General features: G+C 39.5%; 2 protein-coding genes across 3 annotated transcripts; one reads left to right on the top strand and one right to left on the bottom strand.

Annotated features, from left to right (window-relative positions):
- Positions 1-112: 112 nt before the first annotated feature.
- tmem107l (transmembrane protein 107 like) lies at positions 113-3,323 on the bottom strand. 2 transcript variants are annotated; one of them, XM_057835374.1, is made up of 5 exons: positions 2,913-3,323; positions 2,654-2,721; positions 2,484-2,584; positions 1,046-1,142; positions 113-924 (listed from the first exon to the last, which is right to left on the bottom strand). In XM_057835374.1, exons 1-5 carry the CDS (start codon positions 3,003-3,005, stop codon positions 855-857), a joined length of 429 nt encoding a protein of 142 aa, XP_057691357.1. In that variant the 5' UTR covers positions 3,006-3,323; the 3' UTR covers positions 113-854. The 2 variants fall into 2 exon arrangements, with proteins under 2 accessions (XP_057691357.1, XP_057691355.1); XM_057835372.1 differs by lacking the exon at positions 1,046-1,142 and adding an exon at positions 1,203-1,299 and having other exon boundaries at positions 114-924.
- Positions 3,324-3,726: 403 nt separating this feature from the next.
- trim46a (tripartite motif containing 46a) lies at positions 3,727-19,174 on the top strand. The gene is made up of 12 exons (XM_057835371.1): positions 3,727-3,955; positions 4,291-4,549; positions 5,992-6,142; positions 6,527-6,725; positions 6,795-6,941; positions 7,036-7,131; positions 11,038-11,291; positions 11,360-11,481; positions 14,717-15,046; positions 15,589-15,818; positions 16,109-16,176; positions 16,886-19,174. The coding sequence occupies exons 1-12, from the start codon at positions 3,896-3,898 to the stop codon at positions 17,280-17,282; spliced, it is 2,313 nt and encodes a 770-aa protein (XP_057691354.1). The 5' UTR covers positions 3,727-3,895; the 3' UTR covers positions 17,283-19,174.
- The last annotated feature ends 1,937 nt before the right edge of the window (positions 19,175-21,111 follow it).

The following is a 21,111-nucleotide window of genomic DNA, read 5'->3' as shown; positions in this document are numbered from 1 at the left end:
CAAAAAAAAACCAAACAAACGATAACAGATAAATACATAAAAAAAACAGACATAACACTTAAGTTCAAGAAATTTTTAATTTAATAAAATACATCTAATTATAGCTATGAAATATATTATGGAATAATGCTTATCATGATCAACATAAATATAACACAGTTATTTAAAAAAAAAGAAAAAAATTATACAGATATTAATTATTACAACCTAGATGTTATTCAGAAATTGCATTTTCTAGTTCATTTTCCGTTCTACTTATTCTCACGGGGGTCGTGGGGGTGCTGGAGACTATCCAAGCTAACTATGGCAATTGGGCGGGGTACACCCTGAATTAACTCCCAGCTTATCACAGGGCATGACAAAACCCATCACACACATAAGACATTAAATTATGAAATATAAACAAACAAATACATTAACCAAATGAAAAAACATTTGAATTCAAACATTATTTTTATTAAAATGTAAAAAAAAAAAAAAAAAAAAAAAAAATCATTTCTGCAATAGTCACAGCAAAAGTTCTACAACAATGCAATTTGTGCATATAAAAATCTATCCTCATTCTCTCAATTTCTACTGTATAAGTACACCTGAAGACTACCATTTACACACACTTCCACGAGCCTGTGCATGTTTTATGAATGTGAGTGGAAGACAAGTACCTGAAGAAAATCCACATGAGTATGAGAACATGCAAACCATATCCAGAAATGCTAGACCCAAATCTCTCAAATGTTCTCATGAGGCTACCCGTTACCTCCAAGTGAACATGATAAATTGATCACAAAAAATGCCTTCTGTATTCTGTGCCCACATTCATGATAGCTTGTGGAATTAAACACTTGAGAGGTCTTTCATAATGGTTTCTTCGCCAGTCCAAAAACAGCAATGAACAGAAGAATCTCCAATAAGGCAGGCAGCAAACTAAAATAGAACACAGAGATTGTCATGGACTCAAAGACAAATATTTTCATATTTTTGGTCTGTGCGCTGAAACAGGACACATGAAATACAAAGCTGCATAAATCACCACACGTGTACCAACCTGCAGGGGGCAAAAATAATCCAATATGTCCAGCACTCCCACTTCTCAAACACAAAATAAGACAAAGAGACGGATGCGCTGCAGTGGACTGTCAGTGCTGAGTGACGCTTATGTCAGGAAAAAACAAATAGTTTGCAGGGGGCAATGGAAAACTAACCTGCAGAGGGCAAGAATCCACCAGTAGACGGTGCAATCCAACTGCTCAAAAAGAAAGAAAAGCAGAGCCACCGAGGCACTGGCATGGGCTCCTGTTGCTGTGTAGGAGTCATGGAATTAATGTAGTCTATAAGTGATTACAGTTGTTAACACTGCTTATCAAGTCATTCAAATATGATGTGTTGTGATCTTTTTCCCCATTTGTATTATCTTTTAAAAACATACGTGTCTTGGTCTAGTAACACACACTGAATTTAGAAAGTGAACACACCCCTGTTCGCCCCATGTTTTATAAACTCTTTGACTGCTATTGAAGGTACTAGATGTCCAATCCATTTGAACTGTTGCAGACTAAAAGTCAATACATATTTCATGGCTGAACAATATCTATTATTAATATATTATTATTAATAATATTGTTCTTCTGTATATCTGTGCCAAATCCGGTGGTTGATCGGTCTCACTAACATGCTAGTTGACAAGTGACGTATTTTTGTAAAAAATAGGAACGCCATTTTCCAATTGTTTTATCTGAATTTCTGGGGCAAATGGTGCAGATTTTATAAATCTACAAGAAAACTCAAAGTTGCAATTTCTTGGTAGATGAAACAACATAGCAAAATGGCTGCTATATCATTGGAAAACTGACACCATTCTCTTTTTTATTATAATAAAACCTCAGTTTTGACAAACGGATCAATGTGACTCATTTTGCTGGGCCAAGTTACATATGAGGGTGGTAGGGTAGTCAAAAATGTTACTCAAGTAAGAGTAGCATTACTTCAAAATAATATTACTCAAGTAGGAGTAAAAGTAGTCATTCAAAAATGTACTCAAGTACAAGTAAAAAAGTATACAGTGAAAAGAATACTCAGGTAATGAGTAACATTTTGAGTAACTGCTTTTTTTTTCTAAACAATGGTATTTTTTTTCTCTCAGCACAAACTTATCTATATGAACTGTTGTCATAATGATACTGTATAATAACCCATTACATAATTAGGCCAAAGGAGAAAAAAAATTAAAAAGATTACAATTACATTAAAACAAGAACAAACAAACAAACAAACAAACAAACAGTGATGAAGCATTATTCATCCAAAGTGCCCTGCCCTCTAGTGGAGAAAATAGTTCCTAGTTTGAGTAGTGAATACAGTAGTTCCTTCATAGTTACTATTATGAAATTAAAAGGGTCAAGTTCCTCAAGTATATGTAATGGAGTACTAGTAACACGCCACTACCCACCTCTGCATATGAACAGGTCAAAATGGATAAAGGATACACAGAAGGCCTTGGCAGGCATTGAACATGGACACTCCTGAGAAAAAGCCAGCCAGCTCAATTGCAAACAACACAAGTGTGACAGATAGCCCTACCACTAACCTGTAACACAAAGACACAAATTCGAAAATGACAATCATGATAACGTTTATGCATTATATTTATCCTTACTTTAAGTCCTCCCTGTTGTATTGCTCTTGCGTGAACTCCAAAGGCAAGCAAGCCTCCACGTTATATTCCTGTAAAACCAACAAGACTTGGTGTCAGTAAAAAATCTGCTTCAAAGAAAACCCAACACCTGCTTGACTAGTGCAGATCTGAATTTATTAGGTAAAACTTAGTGAATTTTGAGAGTTACTGAGTCCCCTGACTGAAGACAAAAGGAGTTGCAGTGTTTTAACAAATAAACCACGAATGTTTACAAATTTACCCTCGTCCAAAAGATGGTGATCACAATCACAAGATGAGCTATGATGGTCAGAAACCGCGCAGGAACAAGGCTGTTGATGGCCGACATCTTCATCTTATGGTCACGTTATAGAAATTAAAATTTCATTTAGTGGTCTACTACAGCCTTACTAAACATCAACAAAAACAGGAAGGTAATGCCATGTCGCCTTTCGAGGATTAACTAGTGTCATTTCGCGATCGCTAGTCAATGGAATAACACTGCAGGCAACACCTTCTCTAATAATGACAATGAAATCCACCAAGTAAAATATAGCAGCACAATCCAAAATGCGAGTTTAGTCCATCTGCTACCCCCAAAACATGTCCCAATGGCTCAGCAAAATCCTGGCGCACCAACGGTTGCTACAGCAACTTTGGAATCGGTGCATTCTTTATTACCAACCGGATGAAAACACCGACCAAAGATTGTTATTGAAGGTTCCGAGCGGACGACATTTTTTTGTTCCTTTCATCTAATATACAATGCTGCTATCTACTGGTGGCTCGAGAAATTAGGCCACGGAATTTTTGTATTCAGAATCCAGTACTAGGAAAAAGGGAAAATAATTAATTTTCAGGTGAACAAACTCGATTGCAATTTAAATCATTTAAAATATAATAATGATAGTCATAATAATAATAATAATTTTTATTGTTATTTTTATTTATTACAACAACAACAATAATATTATATTATTGTTGTAATTATTATTAATATTATTATTATCATCATGTGCACACAAAGAGGGTCGAAAAATGTTCGGATGCGTTTCCCTCAATGCGGCTGCCTCGAGACCAGCCCAACCCACCCTCTACGTTTCCCATCTTTCTCTCTGTGCATCACTGCTAGCAGCATTGGATACATGGCAGTGCAGTGTATAGCTCACAGAAGCACGTCACTCGGCTGTGTGCAGGCCTACTTTGCAACAGCAGACATAAAAGCCGGCTCTGCTTCGAGCAGGGATGGCAGACACGGAATTAAAAAGCTTCACATCAATCATGGACGCCTTGCTTCGTATCACCGTGAGTAGGCTATATATCTAAAAACAAAAAACAAAAAAAAACCTCATCACACGTTATTAATAATACCTCAAAGAACGTACAGCTTCATTATGACATTTCACCTTAAAATTGCAGATGCACCGATCTAGCCTTGTTTTTAGCCACTGACTGCTAACTGAAGGTTGTTAATGGATAGAAAAAAACCTCTATGAGTGGAGACCAATATGTTTAAATATACCATATAGTAATGCAGAGGGGATGCACGTTGTCATAGAAACGCAATGCAACTTCGAGCTGTTTAACAAGGTAAGGGATAGATTATTATATCATACTACTGTATATTCTTCTCATTCCAGTCTAACATGAAGAGCATGGAGAAGGAGCTGCGATGCCCCGTGTGCAACGACATGGTGAAACAGCCTATCCTTCTGCCATGCCAGCACAGTGTTTGCTTGCTCTGTGCGGCTGACGTGTTGGTACAGAGAGGCTTCCCTCTTCCTGACCTCCCCCCAGAGCCCCGGTCGCCAGCATCCACACCCAACACTCGCTCCCCTCGGCAGCCTCGCAGACCCACACCCAAGACTCCAGACCACCTGGATCGTGTTCTCAGAACTGGTAAGATTAGATGTGGTGTAAGTGTGTGTGTGTATGTGTGTTACAGGTTTCAAAGTGCGTGATGGCTATGTCAGCATTTATGTGAGTCATGAGTGACATCAAGATTGAAAGTGAATCTTTAAAAATTGAGTACCGGGAATAGACATGTGCCGATTACCAGTTTCAAGGTATACCGTGGTATGAAAACGTGAAGGTTTCAATACCGCAAAAGTATTCCATCATACCGTTCCTAAGGTATTAGCTATTTTTTGTCCCAAAAATGCAGAGAGAAATCCCTCGCTTGCATCTGCAAGGCTCAACCCTCCCCCACCGGTTGTTGCTCAGTGTCAGTAAGTCAGCTGTGCTACATGATGGCTGGAGGAGGTGAAACTCCTTAACATTTTCCCCCATCGAAGAAAACGAAATCGCTGGTATGGGAATACTTCAGCTACAGAAACTTACGGCTTAGAGGAGCAGGGCCAACCGACATGTAAAACATGCTTGTGGAGGGTGGCTACCAAGGAGGCAATACCTCCAATATTATTTGCATTTATACAAAATTAAAGGTTAGTAAACACTGTAATGAATGTTTCCCACAAGCTTCAGGAGTTAACTCCAGCGTGTTTTGTGTGTCTACTGTCTAGCGGTGGTAAAACGTGGGGGTTTTTCTCTCTGTGTTGTCTCTGTCGGTGTTGAGAAAGAGAGAGAGTGTGTGTATAATGTAAGCATGATACGGGTCATACACACGTTTTTATGGAAAATAATTATATTATTTTTTTGTTCTGAAGGTAATGTTGAGCTGTAGCTGTGGGTTTAGGCTCACCTAAAAGAATGCATTTATTTAAATTTTATTTAGAATATTTCAGTTATTTTTTTGTTCTTTTTAAAAAAATGTATGTTAACATTATACTTATGTTCTAATTTGCTAATGTTTTGACAAGTAAAAATCCTGTTCAATGGAGAATTGTTTTTTTTAAACCCAGATATATCAAAGTAACACATTTTAGAGCTGTAATTTCAATACCGTGAGTAAAATTTAGTAAGTCTAGAGCACTGCAATACCAGTAAAGGAAAAAAAAAAAAACCTCTCCTCTCCCTCAAATCGTTGCTTCCTTAACTGAGATTTTGCAAGGTAAGCTAAGGTCTTGTTTGATTTCATCAATGATGGCTGCCCTTCTATTGAAATGGATGGCTGTAAAATTCTGAAGGTTAATGAAAACATGCCAAAAATTCTTCTGTATTTTCTGGACTGCTGTCCTGTGAGTTCTTGTGTTACATCCATGATGGTGGTATTTCTTTTGGAGAATGTAAATAAGGAAAAGCCAAACAAAATATAAAAAACTTCAAAATGAAGGCATCTCTAAAAATACAAACTTATTTCATTAAGTCTTTTATGTTGATCAAATTTTCCACATATTCAATCTGCTTGCCTGCAACCTCCTTACCTTTTCTCTCATCCTAAGCATGCAGCACATACCCTGGGCGGCGGCGTAAGGAGACAGTCCCTCCTCCCATGCCGTTCCCGTGTCCTTCCTGTCAGAAAGATGTGGAGCTTGGCGAGAAAGGCCTGACTGACTGTCCCCGCAACCTCACTCTGGAACGCATCGTGGAACGGTAACCAAAATAAACAATGGGGAAACAGCAAAGGTTGTCATTTCAGTTTAGAGGAGACAAGATGAGAAGGTCATCTGACTAATTTGGCAGCTGTTGTACTATGTTTGTGTGCATATATTTATTAAATTAAAAGAAATAGTTTGATAAATATGAATGTTATCTCAGTAAATTATAATATACAAAGTATGCTCATCTCGGTTAAATATTAAATAAATAATGAAAATAATGTAAATAGTTTTTTATGTGGTGGGAGCGACATATGAGGCTATGCAGCACCCCCTGCTGTTCAGATAGATCGTGGCGCAAAAAACAATTTGCACCCCTGACCTAGACCAACGTGGAAGGTATTAGAGGCAAGTATTTTTGTCATTTTTCTTTTTCCAGATATAGGCTCACATTGAGTCTGGGGAGCATTGCCATCATGTGCGCTTTCTGCAAGCCTCCAAATTCTCTGGAGGCCACCAAAGGCTGCGCTGACTGTAAAGCCAACTTCTGCAATGAATGTTTCAAACTTTACCACCCCTGGGGGACCCCCCGAGCTCAGCATGAGCACATCCTCCCCACCAACAACTTTCGCCCAAAGGTTTGTCTTTTCATGACTCTTTCCTCCATGCTCTAGTTTCCTTTGAATCTAATGTTTTTCTGCCTCAAGGTTCTGACGTGCACAGACCATGAGCAGGAACGTCTGCAGTGGTACTGCTGCACTTGCCGGAGGTTGCTGTGCCCCCTGTGTAAGCTACGTCGCGTCCATCAGGGCCACAAAGTGTTGCCAGTGACTCAAGCCTACCAGGCCCTCAAGGTGCTTCTCACTGCTAACACATCCTGCCTTAAAAATTTGTTGTATTTTTAGGGCAGAAGTCTCACAGGTAAAACGTTTTGTGCTGTTCTTACAGGATCAACTGACCAAGGAGGTTAGCTACATCCTGGCCAACCAGGAGACCGTACAGAGTCAGATCACCCAGTTGGAGGAGGCCATCAAGCAAATGGAGGTGAGAGCCATCCATCCACCCACCCACTAAATTCACTATAATAATGCACAAAAGCCTTTAGAAAATGAATGAATGAATGAATTTATTGTCATTGTCATCATCATCAAAATCATTGACAGTTTCAGAGTGTGGAATTTTACCTAAAGGAAAGACCAAGACAGACAAAGGAGAGACGGGAAAAGCAGATGCTTATCGATACCCGTCCCCCATCAGCCAGGGACGCACAGACAGCATATTTGTGTTACAGTCCAGTCATAATCTTCACATTTCGTTCAAAAGTCATTGATTGCCATGGATTTTCACATATTGTCAATTCGAGTGGGTTCATTGTATCAGTTGATGTCCAAACGTGAAGGTGTTGGCCGGACATGGCCGTTGGCTTGGTGTAGGTCTCATCGTAGAAAATATTTTATCCAGAGAGCTCAATATCCACAAGCTCCATTGTGTAGCCAGTCAAACACGGCACTCTCGTTGCCGTGGCAGCTCAGTAATGCGATTTTGCTGGAGGGCATATCTTAAGAGCAACTTTTATGTCTTATTCTCTGACCCTGACATTTAATCATCCTTTGCTGTGAGAACATCACATCTGTGATGTGTGCACTCTGCGGTTATGACGGATTTTGGTCAATGTAATGTTTTATTATATTTTCTTTGTACATTTTTTTGAAGTAACTCAATGAATTTATATTCGTTAGCGCTGCATCACATGTATTCCATAGGCGAGCCCCAGTGTTTACAACCGAGAACGATTTCAGTGTTGTCCTAATGGTCTGATAGGAAAACATTCTGTTTCCTCTCAGGTCGTAGGAGGATTCCCTTAGTTGGAACAATGCTTGTAGGTTAGTCGGGAGACTGTTTGCGTGGGCCGTGTACATCATTTGAGCAGTTTTGTAGTTAACCAGGTCATGAAATTTCAATAGCTTGGACTTGATGAAAAGTTCATTTGTATGTGCTCTGAACGGTGCTCTATGAATAATTCTAATTCTAATGGCTTTTTTTGAAGGATAAAGAGTGGACATAGATGTGTTGCATATGAAGGGTTTGGAGAGCCCTCGTATCTAGCATGTTTTGAGCTCTAAAGAGAATGGAGATGCTCCTAGCGAGCTTGTTGCGCAATTGCTCCACATGAGGCTTCCAAGTAAGGCGGTGATCTAGAACAATACCTAAGACTTTGTGTTGTTGTACTCTTTGTATCGCAACATTATTTATTGGTATGTTTAGGTTCTCGTTCAGTCCTTTTCTGCCAAATAGTATGTATTTAGTTTTTTCGAGATTCAGGGATAACTTATTTGCATCGTACCATTCTTGCAGTTTTGCTAGTTCTGCGTTTATATGTATAGATAGACTGTGTAGGTCCTTTCCAGAACAAAAGATGTTGGTGTCGTCCGCAAAAAGTACCATTTTAAGTAGTTTAGATGCTTGATGTAAGTAATTTATGTATAGGATGAATAGCTTCGGTCCCAGGACGGAGCCTTGGGGCACGCCGCATGTAATTTGACGTGTAGTCGATCTGCACCCATCATATGTTACATATTGCGAACGATTTTCCAGGTAGCTACTTACCCAGTTTAGAACGATGCCTCGTATTCCAAGTCTCTCTAGTTTGTCCAGTAGGATATTGTGGTTAACAGTATCAAAGGCTTTTTTTAGGTCCATGAAAATGCCCACTGAGTATTCTTTTCGGTCAACAGCATCTGTGATTAGTTCTACAGACTCTGCTAAGGCCTGCGCAGTGGAGTGGTTTTTTCTAAACCCATATTGGCTATCATATAATAAATGATGTTTTGTTATGTATTTGTCAAGTCGGCTGTTGACGAGTTTTTTGAGAATTTTTGATAGTTGAGGCAGGATAGAGATACAGTGGGGAGACCAAGTATTTGATACACTGCCGATTTTGCTGGTTTTCCCACTTGCAAAGCATGTAGAGGTCTGTAATTTGTATCATAAGGTCTCTTCAACTGTGAGGGACGGAATCTAATACAAAAATCCAGAAAATCATATTGTATGATTTTTAAATAATAAATTTGCATTTAATTGCATGAAATAAGTATTTGATACATCACAAAAATCGAACTTAATATTTGGTACAGAAACCTTTGTTTGCTATTATAGGTACCAAACGTTTCCCGTAGTCCTTGACAAGGTTTGCACACACTGCAGCAGGGATTTTGGCCCACTCCTCCATGCAGATCTTCTCCAGAGCCTTCAGGTTTCGGGGCTGCTGCCGGGCAACACGGACTTTCAGCTCCCTCCATAGATTTTCTATCGAGTTCAGATCTGGTGACTGGCTAGGCCAGTCCAGGACCTTAAGATGCTTCTTACGGAGCCACTCTTTAGTTGCTTTGACTGTGTGCTTTGGGTCGTTGTCATGCTGGAAGACCCAGCCACGACCCATTTTCAGGGCTCTCACTGAAGGAAGGAGGTTGTCAGCCAAGATGTGGCGATACATAGCCCCATCCATCCTCCCCTCAATACGGTGCAGACGTCCTGTACCCTTGGCGGAGAAGCAGCCCCAAAAAATGATGTTTCCTCCTCCATGTTTCACGGTTGGGATGGTATTCTTGGGGTTGTACTCATCCTTCTTTTTCCTCCAAACACAACGAGCCGAGTTTAGACCAAAAAGTTCAATTTTGGTCTCATCCGACCACATGACCTTCTCCCATTGCTCCTCTGGATCATCCAGATAGTCAGTGGCAAACTTCAGACGTGTCTGGACATGCACTGGCTTCGGCAGCGGGACCTTGCGCGCGCTGTAGGATTTTAATCCATGACGGCGCAATGTGTTCCCGATGGTTTTCTTCGAGACTGTGGTTCCAGCTCTCTTCAGGTCATTGACCAGGTCCTGCCGTGTATTTCTGGGCTGATCCCTCACCTTCCTCATGATCAGTGATGCCCCAAGAGGTGAGATCTTGCATGGAGCCCCAGAACGAGGCAGATTGACCGTCAACTTGAACTTCTTCCATTTTCTAATAATCACTCCAACAGTTGTTAGCTTCTCACCAAGCTGCTTGCTTATTTTCCTGTAGCCCATCCCAGCCTTGTGCAGGTCTATTATTTTATCCCTGATGTCCTTACACAGCTCTTTGGTCTTGGCCATTGTGGAGAGGTTGGAGTTTGTTTGTTTGAGCATGTGAACAGGTGTCTTTTATACAGGTAACAAGTTCAAACAGGTGCAGTTCCTTCCGGTAATGTTTGGAGAACAGGAGGGGTTCTTAAAAAAGAACTAAGAGCCGAAATATTTACTAGTTGGTAATGTATCAAATACTTATTTCATGCAGTTAAATACAAATTTATTATTTAAAAATTATACAATGCTATTTTCTGGATTTTTGTATTAGATTCCGTCCCTCACTGTTGAAGAGAACTTATGATACAAATTACAGACCTCTACATGGCTTGCAAGTGGGAAAACCAGCAAAATCGGCAGTGTATCAAATACTTGTTCTCCCCACTGTAGGTCTATAGTTGTTGAACTCGTGTGGGTTCCCACCTTTGAAGATTAGGATAACTTTAGCAATTTTCATTTCATCAGGGAAGATTCCTGTCTCAAAAGATGTATTGAAAATATGAGTTATGGGGAGTAGTATTTCATTATGAATGTTTTTAATAAGCTTCATGTCAATTTCGTGTAGGTCGGTGGAAAAGCAAATAACACTGACTTTGTATATGTTTATTCTCTCCTTTGGTCTGCTTTATTCATCCTGATACTATACCTAAGAAATTATTGTAGGCCTAAGTGTTTATCAAATACAAGATAGAGGTTTAAGTCCCAAAGATTGTTTTTATTATTATTTGAAGTGGCTGTGACTTTGAACACTACTCAGTTTTATTCAAATTTATTTTTGTAGTAAGATGAATGGTAATGTAATAATTTTCATTCAGTAATAATTAATTTGATTATTACAGGCCAACAGCACCGTAGCTCTCCACCATCTTAGCCGGTGCATGCAGGACCTTGCGGTGTCCATAGCTGAGCGTCAGGGGGTTTTGTCCGTGGCTCTGGAGGGCTCGCGAGGCCGCAGGGAGGAGGCGCTGTCTGCCCAGTTGTCAGCCAGACGTGACATGCTGGAGCAAGCTGGCATGTTGGCCTATACTCACGAGTTACTCAAGGAGACAGACCAGCCCTGTTTTGTACAGGCAGCCAGGGTCACTCACAACAGGTGGCTCATTGTTTCCGTTTGTTGACATTTATTGTTCTAAATGTAATTGCTGTCATTTCTCTTGACAGGCTAGTGAAGGCCATCACAAACTTGCAGTGCTTCTCCCTGTCAGCTGATCCCTCGTTCAGACACTTTCATCTCGATGCCACAAAAGAGATCAAGCTCATCGCCGGGGTGGAGTTCATACATGGTAACTATTGTCATGTTATTGGGTAAACCAAGTCCAATAGTGAAGTATTAAATATTTATATTCCATTGAATTTTGACAATGTTTCCATAATGATAGAAAGGTATTCGTTTAACACAGTGGTACTCAATTATTTTCTGTATCGCCGCCCCCCACAGCCCAGGAAGATGTAAACGTTTCGCGCCCCCCCCCCCCCCCCCCCAATTCTCTGCCGCCACTGTGAATAGGAGTATTATTATAAGTACACTTCTGCATATCATTTTGTCCTTTTTAATATTAAAAAAGTAATATAGATCATCTTACAATAAAGTATAACTTTATTAACATTGTTTTGCTTGTAAGTGAAAAGACTTAAAGTGCATCAATTTGCCTGAATAAAAGTCACATCCAAACTGTAAAAATACACTCAAAGCACATTTTAACCATTTAATACTGAAAAACAAAATTTTAAAAAATCAATAAATAATAATTAATTCAAAACATGTAGCAACATTAACTTATGAGGGCAATATGCCAAACAATTTGACCGAAAAAAACAAAAAATAATAGAACAAAAATGACAGGTCATTGGACAGAGGGACAGTTTTTATTTTTGCTGCAGGCAGTACCAGCTCCTTTGCTATGGTGTGGGGTCATTTTGGACTGAGCAACTTGGTATGCCACCTTATACCATGCTAACAGTGCTCACTGGTTTACTGGTGTAACCAGGGGCGTGTCTAGGATTTTTTTCTTGGGGGGGCTAGATAGGGTCACAATCTGTAGAGGGGTGGCATATTGTACTGTAGGGGTGTAACGATACAAAAAAAGCCACGATTACCTCGGTCTTGGGGTCACAATTAGTTTCAGTAAAGTACAGGAATAACATGTTAAACCATTTGCTTGCTCAGCACGTTGTTTATTAAAACAAAACTCGCATGATCACAGTAGCACAAATCAAGGACAAGCTTCCTCATGAATCATTAAAATTCTTCCCTAATCACCCCAATCATGAATGAATACCCTCTTGAATATTACTGCAAATGCAGTGGTAGCATGCAATCATGTCCTATGTAAACTGACTACAGGCCAGCGTTCAATACAGCACTGTATTGAACCTAACATTCGATTGCGAGCGGTTCGGTAAATATACATATATATATATATGTACCTTTACACCCCTATTGTATTGACATAAAATGGTTTAAAGTTTCCAATGACAGCCTCTGATTTTAAGTGACGACAATAATAACCAGTAGACTACATTACAAGTAATATGACTTTATTGATGAGTAATTAGTGAGATAATTACACATTTTTGTTTGACACATTTAAAGTAAAATTTTACACACAAAATAAAGTGCTATTGCCCCAGAGCAATGAAAAGATCAAACTAGCCAATAATATAGTATATAGCAGTTTCCAATGACAGCCTCTGATTTTAGGTGATGACAATAACAACCAGTACACTACATTGCAAGTAATGACTTTATTGATGATTAATTAGTGAGATAATTACTTTTCTGTTTGACACATTTAAGCACAATTTTACAAATAAATAAAGTGCTATTGCCCCAGAGCAATGAAAAGATTAAACTGGCAGTCAACTAGATTTGATGCGTTTGAGATGGTGGGAAAATTGGGCACCCAAACTTTCCACCTTGTTACATATGTTTGATAGGCTATTAGTGTTTCTATTTTCCTGCTTGAACCGTCTTTTTTGCGACCCATACGCGAGTAGGCTACATAACTGCACAGCTAAATGCTGATAATATTAATAATACTGATAACATACTGTCGAGCTAGTGTTGCTAACATTAGCTCCTTAACTTCAGCAACACAAACGTTACCTAACCACCTGCGACATGCCAATACATTAAACACAAACATTCACAATTTTTTCACACTTTGGACATTCTCACTTACCTCAATTAAGATTAGTGTTTAACCACCGCAGTGGTAGTGTTCTCAGGAACCATATGAACACATAGAGGTCCAACTTCCTCTGTTGGGAATGCATGAAATTGACGTTCCTGTGCGTCCTATTCGCCTAAAGTCACGTGAATGAGGAAAAAGTATTCGATTGGCTGCTTGCTCCTCGACGCCGAACCCAGTCGCAGAAAGTTCAACCAAACCATCTCCTTGGTGGCGCGTTAAATCTGACGAGCTACAGTCGATTTGGCGTCATCGCGTCGCCCCGACGCATCACGCGTGACGCGTTTACATTGACTTTCAATGGGAACCCGCGGCGCGACAAGCAAATGAAGCGTTGCTTTACTGAGAACGTGAACGTAGCTTTACTGAGGTGGGGGTTAGGGGGGGCACTTAGGGTGGCCAACCAAATTTCAGGGGTGGCAAATGCCACCCCTGGCCACCCTTGTGGACACGCCCATGGGTGTAACACTGACAAAGCTGGACAATTGTTGGCAATATTCAGCACGTTTTCGCTGAAAAAAAAAATCAAGCGGATCATCAATGTGATAGGGGTCCAAAGTGTTTAAGTCACATCTCAATTGATTTGGCTTCCTGCTGTCCACTGCAAACATTTTTAAACAAAGTAAACAGACTGGTGTTTCTTCGTCTCATACCGTATTAAAAGTCAAAGCCAAACGTTACATACGCTTCGTCATATTTCCTCATTTTAGCTCTTCAAATCTCCAGTGCTCTTTGCTGTGTGCTCTTGTGTGGTTCAAAAATACTGCGCGCACCCAAAAAATGAGAGCGCCACTGCCACCCACCGAGTGGATGTACAATTACACTTCATCTAGTTGCTTCAAAATTCAAACTTTTTGAAAGGGACATCAAGAATGTATGACAAACAATAATGGGAAAATAACATTTAAAATTGAGCTATGGAAGTGGAAATATACATTAGATATACATCGGTGTAACATACAACTAGAAATTGCTATTGAAATATATTGCAAGTCAAATAAAAGATTGAAAGTAACGTTGATGAGCTGAAGGGGTAAAATAATCAAATACTTATTAGTCACAATTTATCACAGCAATGCCCAAAGATAATATGCAAAAGATACATTCTTTTCATTGGCAATAATTATCATTTTTAAGCTTAAGCAAGTCATGCAATAACATATTAAGCTATAGTATATTATCTTGATAAAGGCAAAACATTTGATGCAGCTTTGTCTGGTATTGATATTAGATTGTGCATGGGGTATCTTATATTGTAGTCAGTAAATGAAAATTATAGTTTGTGTATTCTACCCTCTGAGTCAACCATCTGCATCATGCCATGCAGCCCCCCTGGCCCCAGTGATCGACACCCAGAAGACGCTGGCGTATGACCAGCTCTTTCTGTGCTGGCGCCTCCCTCAGGACTCGGCACCAGCTTGGCACTTCTCTGTTGAGTTCCAAAGGCGTATGGGAGCATCCGGAGACACGTGGGGTGGCACCCGATCCCCCAACACCTCAACGTCGTGGCAGAGACTGGACGAAGTGCGTGGGACCAGTGCCATTGTGGACCAGTTGGAGATTGACAGCGTTTACGTGCTAAGAGTGCGAGGCTGTAACAAAGCCGGCTTTGGAGACTACAGTGAGGAGGTGTACCTCCACACTCCACCAGCTCCTGGTAAATGTTCTCAGAGTCCTCTGAAATACCTATTATATTAACTTTAAAACAAATAAAAGTTGAATAAAATGAGTACACGGAGATGACCCACATAGGCACGAGGAGAACATGCAAACTTGCCATGGGAAGGCTGGGGCATAGGATTTGAACCACTGTGAAGCCAAAATAGGAATGGATAAAATCAACACGTTCTCATGTCCATTTTAGTCAAATGCTATTACTTTGTCTTGTTTCTATTGACCTTTTGGGGATTATTGTTCTGTCATTATTTTTTATTGGCGTCATTATTCGTAGTAGTACCATTAGGATGTATGCTATCCCTTTGCAAAAGGAAATGAGATCAAATTACTTCTTGTCATAGATTGAAAAACACCCTTACTTACATTTCACCCTACATTCCCCTGCCTCTTTCCTCTCATGCCTGCTTTTTTTGGGAATGGTTTCCTGTTGTTCTTGCCATTGTGTGTTCAGCTTGAGAATTCCTCTCCCTGTCTCCCCTCCTTGTCATGCCCTCTGTCCTCTTTTCTTCTCTTCCCTGCCAGTGTTGTCTTTCTCCCTGGACTCTCGCTGGGGCTTGCATTCTGACAGGCTGGCGCTGGGCAAGGGTCAGACATACGCCCGCAGCGTGCCAGGCCTTTCCCTGCTTAAGGTCGCCGACCGTACGCTCACGTCATGTAACCTGACGGCTGACCTACTGGTGGCGGATCTGGCTGTCTCTCAGGGCAGGCACTACTGGGCTTGCTCAGTGGAGCCCGGTTCCTACCTCATTAAGGTAGATCACGATGCTCCTTGAATTTTTTTCATCTATTTAGCTGAGTTGCCTAAACCCAAGGTGGATGGAGTGATCTGTAGCACATTTACAGGAGACAGGACCATCCCCTAAAACTGGCATAGTCCTGCAAGGCCCCAAAAAATACAGGGACACTTTTAAATGTGTTGTAATAATTGATCTTTGTTGTATCTTGATGAAACAATTATTAGGAAACCTGATAATTGTTTTGCAAATGTGTACTGTGTTTTGTTTTGTATTCATTGTCAGACTGTCTTTCATGCCTCATGTAGGTTGGAGTCGGACAGGAGATGAAGCTTCAGGAGTGGTTCCATCAGCCACAGGACATGGCCAGTCCACGGTAAGAACTCTTTATTATACCAATCTCGACTAGTCCAGGCTCTAGCCTTTCTCTCAACTAGAACAGGCTCCAGGCTTTCACACAACCCTAAACAGGATCACGTGGTAGTGCAGAACCAGGAATATTGACTTAGTCTTTGCTTGCGATAGGTAAGAACTAATGGGGTGCCGTTAATAAACAATTAAACTTAGTATAAGGGTTGAATTAAAGCTTATAGGCAGTTTAGCGTCTTATACCGACCTAACATGAATGTTTATGGACTATGAGAAGAAGCCAGAGTACATTCTGAAAACCAATGCGAATTGAACAATTGCGAGCAAGGTCTCTTCCCACTCGGCCATGCTGCCTGTTAAATCACATAACTTTAAATCCTTGTTTGTCGGTCTGAAATTCACATATGTAAAAGGAGCACTCACTAATGCAACTCTATGTATAACATCAATGATTGTTAACCTGGATGGGTCATGAACAACTAGCCAAAAATAAATGGTTTGGATCACCGGTGGTCAAAGTATTGACCTGAGCCATTTGCACCATGATATCCATTTCTTTTTTTTAATAAAGTAGATTTTTTTCCTCTATGTGGTCCTTGAGGCAAAACATTTGGGACCAACCATATTTTAGAAGGACACCATGCAGTGTAATAGGGTGTTGACATTGTGCTAGGTTTACCACAAATTAAAAAAACAGACTTTTAACACATTTTCAGATACGACCCGGACAGCGGTCATGACAGCGAGGCAGAGGACAGCCAGGATTTGCCTGCCTTCTACTTCCTCACCATGGGCATGGGCAAGATCCTTCTTCCCCGAGGCCACACACATACAAATTCTAAGCCCGCCAAACCTTACACGATACCTCTGCCACCCAGACTGGGCGTGTGCCTGGACTGCGACGATGGCAGCGTGACATTCTATGATGCCCATTCCTTACGCGTGCTGTGGGAGGCCCATGTAGACAGTTCGGCACCAATGTGCCCCGCCTTTTGTTTTATTGGCGGTGGTGCCTTGCAGCTGCAAGACCTAGTGGCCAGTCGCAGCATCGAGGAGGAACCGCTACCGCGAAGGGTGACCATCAAAAATCACGCAACCAATCTTGGTAAATAATGAAGCAGAGTAGCTCTGTCACAACAACGTACAGTAACTGCAGGTCCACAAGTATTTGGACATTGAGTATGAATGATATTGCCTTTATATACCACCACAATTTTGGTTGTTGACTTGACTTGGAAATGACTTTTCTTTACCCAGAAAAGTAGTTTGCTGTCATTCTTCTTATTTTCTTTTTAAAAATATATTACTTAATTGGTTACCTGATCTTAATCCAATAGACCTTGTTTTTTCACACACTGAAGACCAAATGAAAGGAAGCAATTGCCACAAACAAGCGTCAAAGAAAGGCCTGCTGACGAATCTTTAGGAAGATAGCATAAAAGGCTGTAATTACTGAAAGACAAATATCAGTTTAGACTTCTCATTTTGATTTTTTTTTTTTTTTTTGTGTGTGTGTATAAAGGCAAAACTATAAATCCTATGTCATTGTCCAATTACTTTTAAAGTAAACGAATATTGACATGTATTCATTGCACAATGAAACATTAAAATTTCCCACTGGCTCATTTTCATGCTTTTAAGTAAAGTGGACATTGTGGCTGAAACAAATTTAGACTATGCACAACTCATACAAATATTAATACAAACGTTGCATGGGTGTGGTAAGGATTTGCTTTTATCAAATTCATACATTTCAATTTATGACTGTTGACATATGATAGCACCACAGATGTACTGTTCCTAATAGTTTAAGCCTTTACTTTTAATGTAGCCAGGGGTACATGAAATCAAAATGTGAAAAGTTATTGGTCCCATCAAGACTGACTTACATTTAAATACAACTATTTTGTTCGTTATATACTTTGTACTCATTGCCCATTTTTGGAAAGGTTGTTTGATATGTTTCTGTGGTCATAATTGCATCATTGCCATGAATTTAATTGAACATACACATAGAGTACACTTGTCAATTGAATGTTTAGAATGAATGTATAATTTACTGTATGTGTGTGGAATGTAAGTGTTGGTTGATATTTACAGGATGTTAATGGACATATCATAGCTTAGCTACAAAACAAGGATGGTGTTAAATACCTGCAAACAATACTTATATAACATTCAACAATACCTCTATAACCATGTCAGTCAAAAATTAATGCTCTCGTGTTTGTTGTGCAGGTTTAAGTGATTTATGTATGTCTGACAGCACAGATTGTCTATATTGTAATATTTTCACATGATTTGGACTTGATTGTAAATGAAGTTTTTCTAGTGAATGTGTGTGGTAGAAAAAGAGTGGAACCCTTGAGGCTATACCAGATACAGTATTGTGATATGCTGGGTTTTTGTTTTTGTTTTGTTTTTTAATCATGACACAAGGATAAAAAGAAATAAATTGTATCATGGCACGTAACATTGTAAGATTTGAAAAAGGACACAACATAATTTTTGTTCGTTACCATGTCTACTCTTTGATCTACAAAAAGAGTCTTGGTCGCAAACAGCTGGCGCTTTTTATGGTGCAACTTTGTGATTGACTGCTATTGCTAACTATGAGACAAGTAGGTATGTGGTTAAAAAAAAAAAAAAAAAAAAAATTAGTCTTCAAGGCTCTGTTGTAGAGATCCTTCCTAGCGAACCTACTTTTTTATTTTTATTTTTATTTTTTTATCTAAAAAGGTCCTAAATCGGCAAAATCTTGACTTAAATCTATCTTTAAATTATGAAACAGTTTTAAAACTTACACATGTTGAAAGTAGACAAAAGGGAACTAATGCAATAGCGGGAGCAATTTTAACAACTTTAACGGTTGATTCACAACTTTAAATGACTTCCACACATAGCAAAGGTTACTATCTAGTTATTGCAATACCCTTGTGTCTAGTTAAGTGGAGTGTAAAGAATTGGGCTAGGGCCAATTGTCCCAAAAACCCTTTAAACTTCACATTGTGTGACCTTTTTTTTTTTTTTTTTTGAGAAAAAAAAAATAAAACATGAAAATTATCACTAGTTACTTTGCCAGGTAACTAATTACTCTTAAATTCAGGTAACTGAGTTACTAACGCAATTACTTTTGGGGAGAAGTAATTTGTAACTGTAATTAATTACTTTTTAAAAGTAAAATTAACAACACTGCTTGCCACAGCTAATTAGGATACATGGACCCTGCTGGAAGTCACAGCAAGGGGAGCTGAGGATCTTTTTTTAGTGTTTCCCATCCAAAAACAGCCATTTTGGTCCAAATTTGTCATTCTTGCGTGTTTTCTCCATACAAGTCATGCGCAATGGCAGTACACAGGCATGCTGGATAGTTTACGTACTACTACTAGGCTACTACAAAGACAGTTTCTATTTCACCGAGAGTGTGTGTTGGAGTTTTTGTATTGGAAATAAAAGCTCCTGTGTATTATAACGCAAATCAGTGTAGCTAAACGGCACAATGACACACGAACAGATTTGAAAACTTAAAGGTCCGATTAGCCTTAGTTTAACACCCCCTTTTAATTGCACACAAATATTCGACAGCTCTCTGCACAGCGTCAGCAACAACAAACAATAATAGGCGAGCATGTCTTACCTATTTGAAGACACCAAAGTTAGAACTTCTATTATCATAAACATCTTCATTTTCGACCTCGAATTGAGTTTTAGGTAATTTCACTGTTATTGTAAAGAAAAAAATAGCGAATTTGTTTTTGTACCCTGTTAACGCCTCCTCTGTCAACAGTTTACTTTTCTGGTCCACTAGCGCTTTATTCAATGTGACCCTGTACCAAGCAATGTGTCAGGTGGTGACCATGTTATTAACACACACAAAAAACTTTTTCAACATATATATATATATATATATATACATATATATATATATATATATATATATATATATATATATATATATATATATATATATATATATATATTTATATTTATATATATTAGTGCACTTCAAAGTCAATGTGTAACAACCATATTAATAAAACAGATGCTACATGCCTTAGGCTTGGTCCAAAGCAGTGGGCCCATGTGACTTACTTCTGATAATAATGAGAAAGTTATAATTAAATATAATGTAAGAAAAGCATATTATAAGGAAAATTTGGTTTGATTTGTAAAATTTTCCGAGATTAAAATGAGATGTTTGAAATGTTTTAACGAGTATACAGTGGGGAGAACAAGTATTTCATACACTGCCGATTTTGCTGGTTTTCCCACTTGCAAAGCATGTAGAGGTCTGTAATTTGTATCATAAGTTCTCTTCAACTGTGAGGGACGGAATCTAATACAAAAAAACAGAAAATCACGGTGTATGATTTTTAAATAATAAATTTGCATTTAATTACATGAAATAAGTATTTGATACATCACAAAAATCGAACTTAATATTTGGTACAGAAACCTTTGTTTGCTATTACAGATACCAAACGTTTCCTGTAGTCCTTGACAAGGTTTGCACACACTGCAGTAGGGATTTTGGCCCACTCCTCCATGCAGATCTTCTCCAGAGCCTTCAGGTTTCGGGGCTGCTGCTCCCTCTTTCAGCTCCCTCCATAGATTTTCTATCGGGTTCAGATCTGGTGACTGGCTAGGCCACTCCAGGACCTTAAGATGCTTCTTACGGAGCCAATCTTTAGTTGCCTTGGCTGTGTGCTTTGGGTCGTTGTCATGCTGGAAGACCCTGCCACGACCCATCTTCAGGGCTCTCACTGAAGGAAGGAGGTTGTCAGCCAAGATCTGGCAATACATAGCCCCATCCATCCTCCCCTCAATACGGTGCAGTCGTCCTGTACCCTTGGCAGAGAAGCAGCCCCAAAAAATGATGTTTCCTCCTCCATGTTTCACGGTTGGGATGGTATTCTTGGGGTTGTACTCATCCTTCTTTTTC

The sequence above is a fragment of the Corythoichthys intestinalis genome, chromosome 4 (genome assembly GCF_030265065.1).
Source record: "Corythoichthys intestinalis isolate RoL2023-P3 chromosome 4, ASM3026506v1, whole genome shotgun sequence".
NCBI lineage: Eukaryota > Metazoa > Chordata > Actinopteri > Syngnathiformes > Syngnathidae > Corythoichthys > Corythoichthys intestinalis.
Note: the sequence above shows the minus strand (reverse complement) of the source record. Positions and strands in the feature narration are given on the sequence as shown.

Bases quoted from the DNA above. Each gene is read 5' to 3' on its own strand.
- tmem107l (XM_057835374.1), bottom strand. From the start codon at position 3,005: ATGAAGATGTCGGCCATCAACAGCCTTGTTCCTGCGCGGTTTCTGACC. The intron at 2,722-2,912 runs GTAAATTTGTAA...TTGGTTTTACAG, and splicing joins TCACCATCTTTTGGACGAGG to GAATATAACGTGGAGGCTTG. The intron at 1,143-2,483 runs GTATCCTTTATC...AGCGTCACTCAG, and splicing joins TGCCTGCCAAGGCCTTCTGT to CACTGACAGTCCACTGCAGC.
- trim46a (XM_057835371.1), top strand. From the start codon at position 3,896: ATGGCAGACACGGAATTAAAAAGCTTCACATCAATCATGGACGCCTTG. The intron at 6,942-7,035 runs GTGCTTCTCACT...CTGTTCTTACAG, and splicing joins AAGCCTACCAGGCCCTCAAG to GATCAACTGACCAAGGAGGT. The intron at 11,482-14,716 runs GTAACTATTGTC...CATGCCATGCAG, and splicing joins CGGGGTGGAGTTCATACATG to CCCCCCTGGCCCCAGTGATC.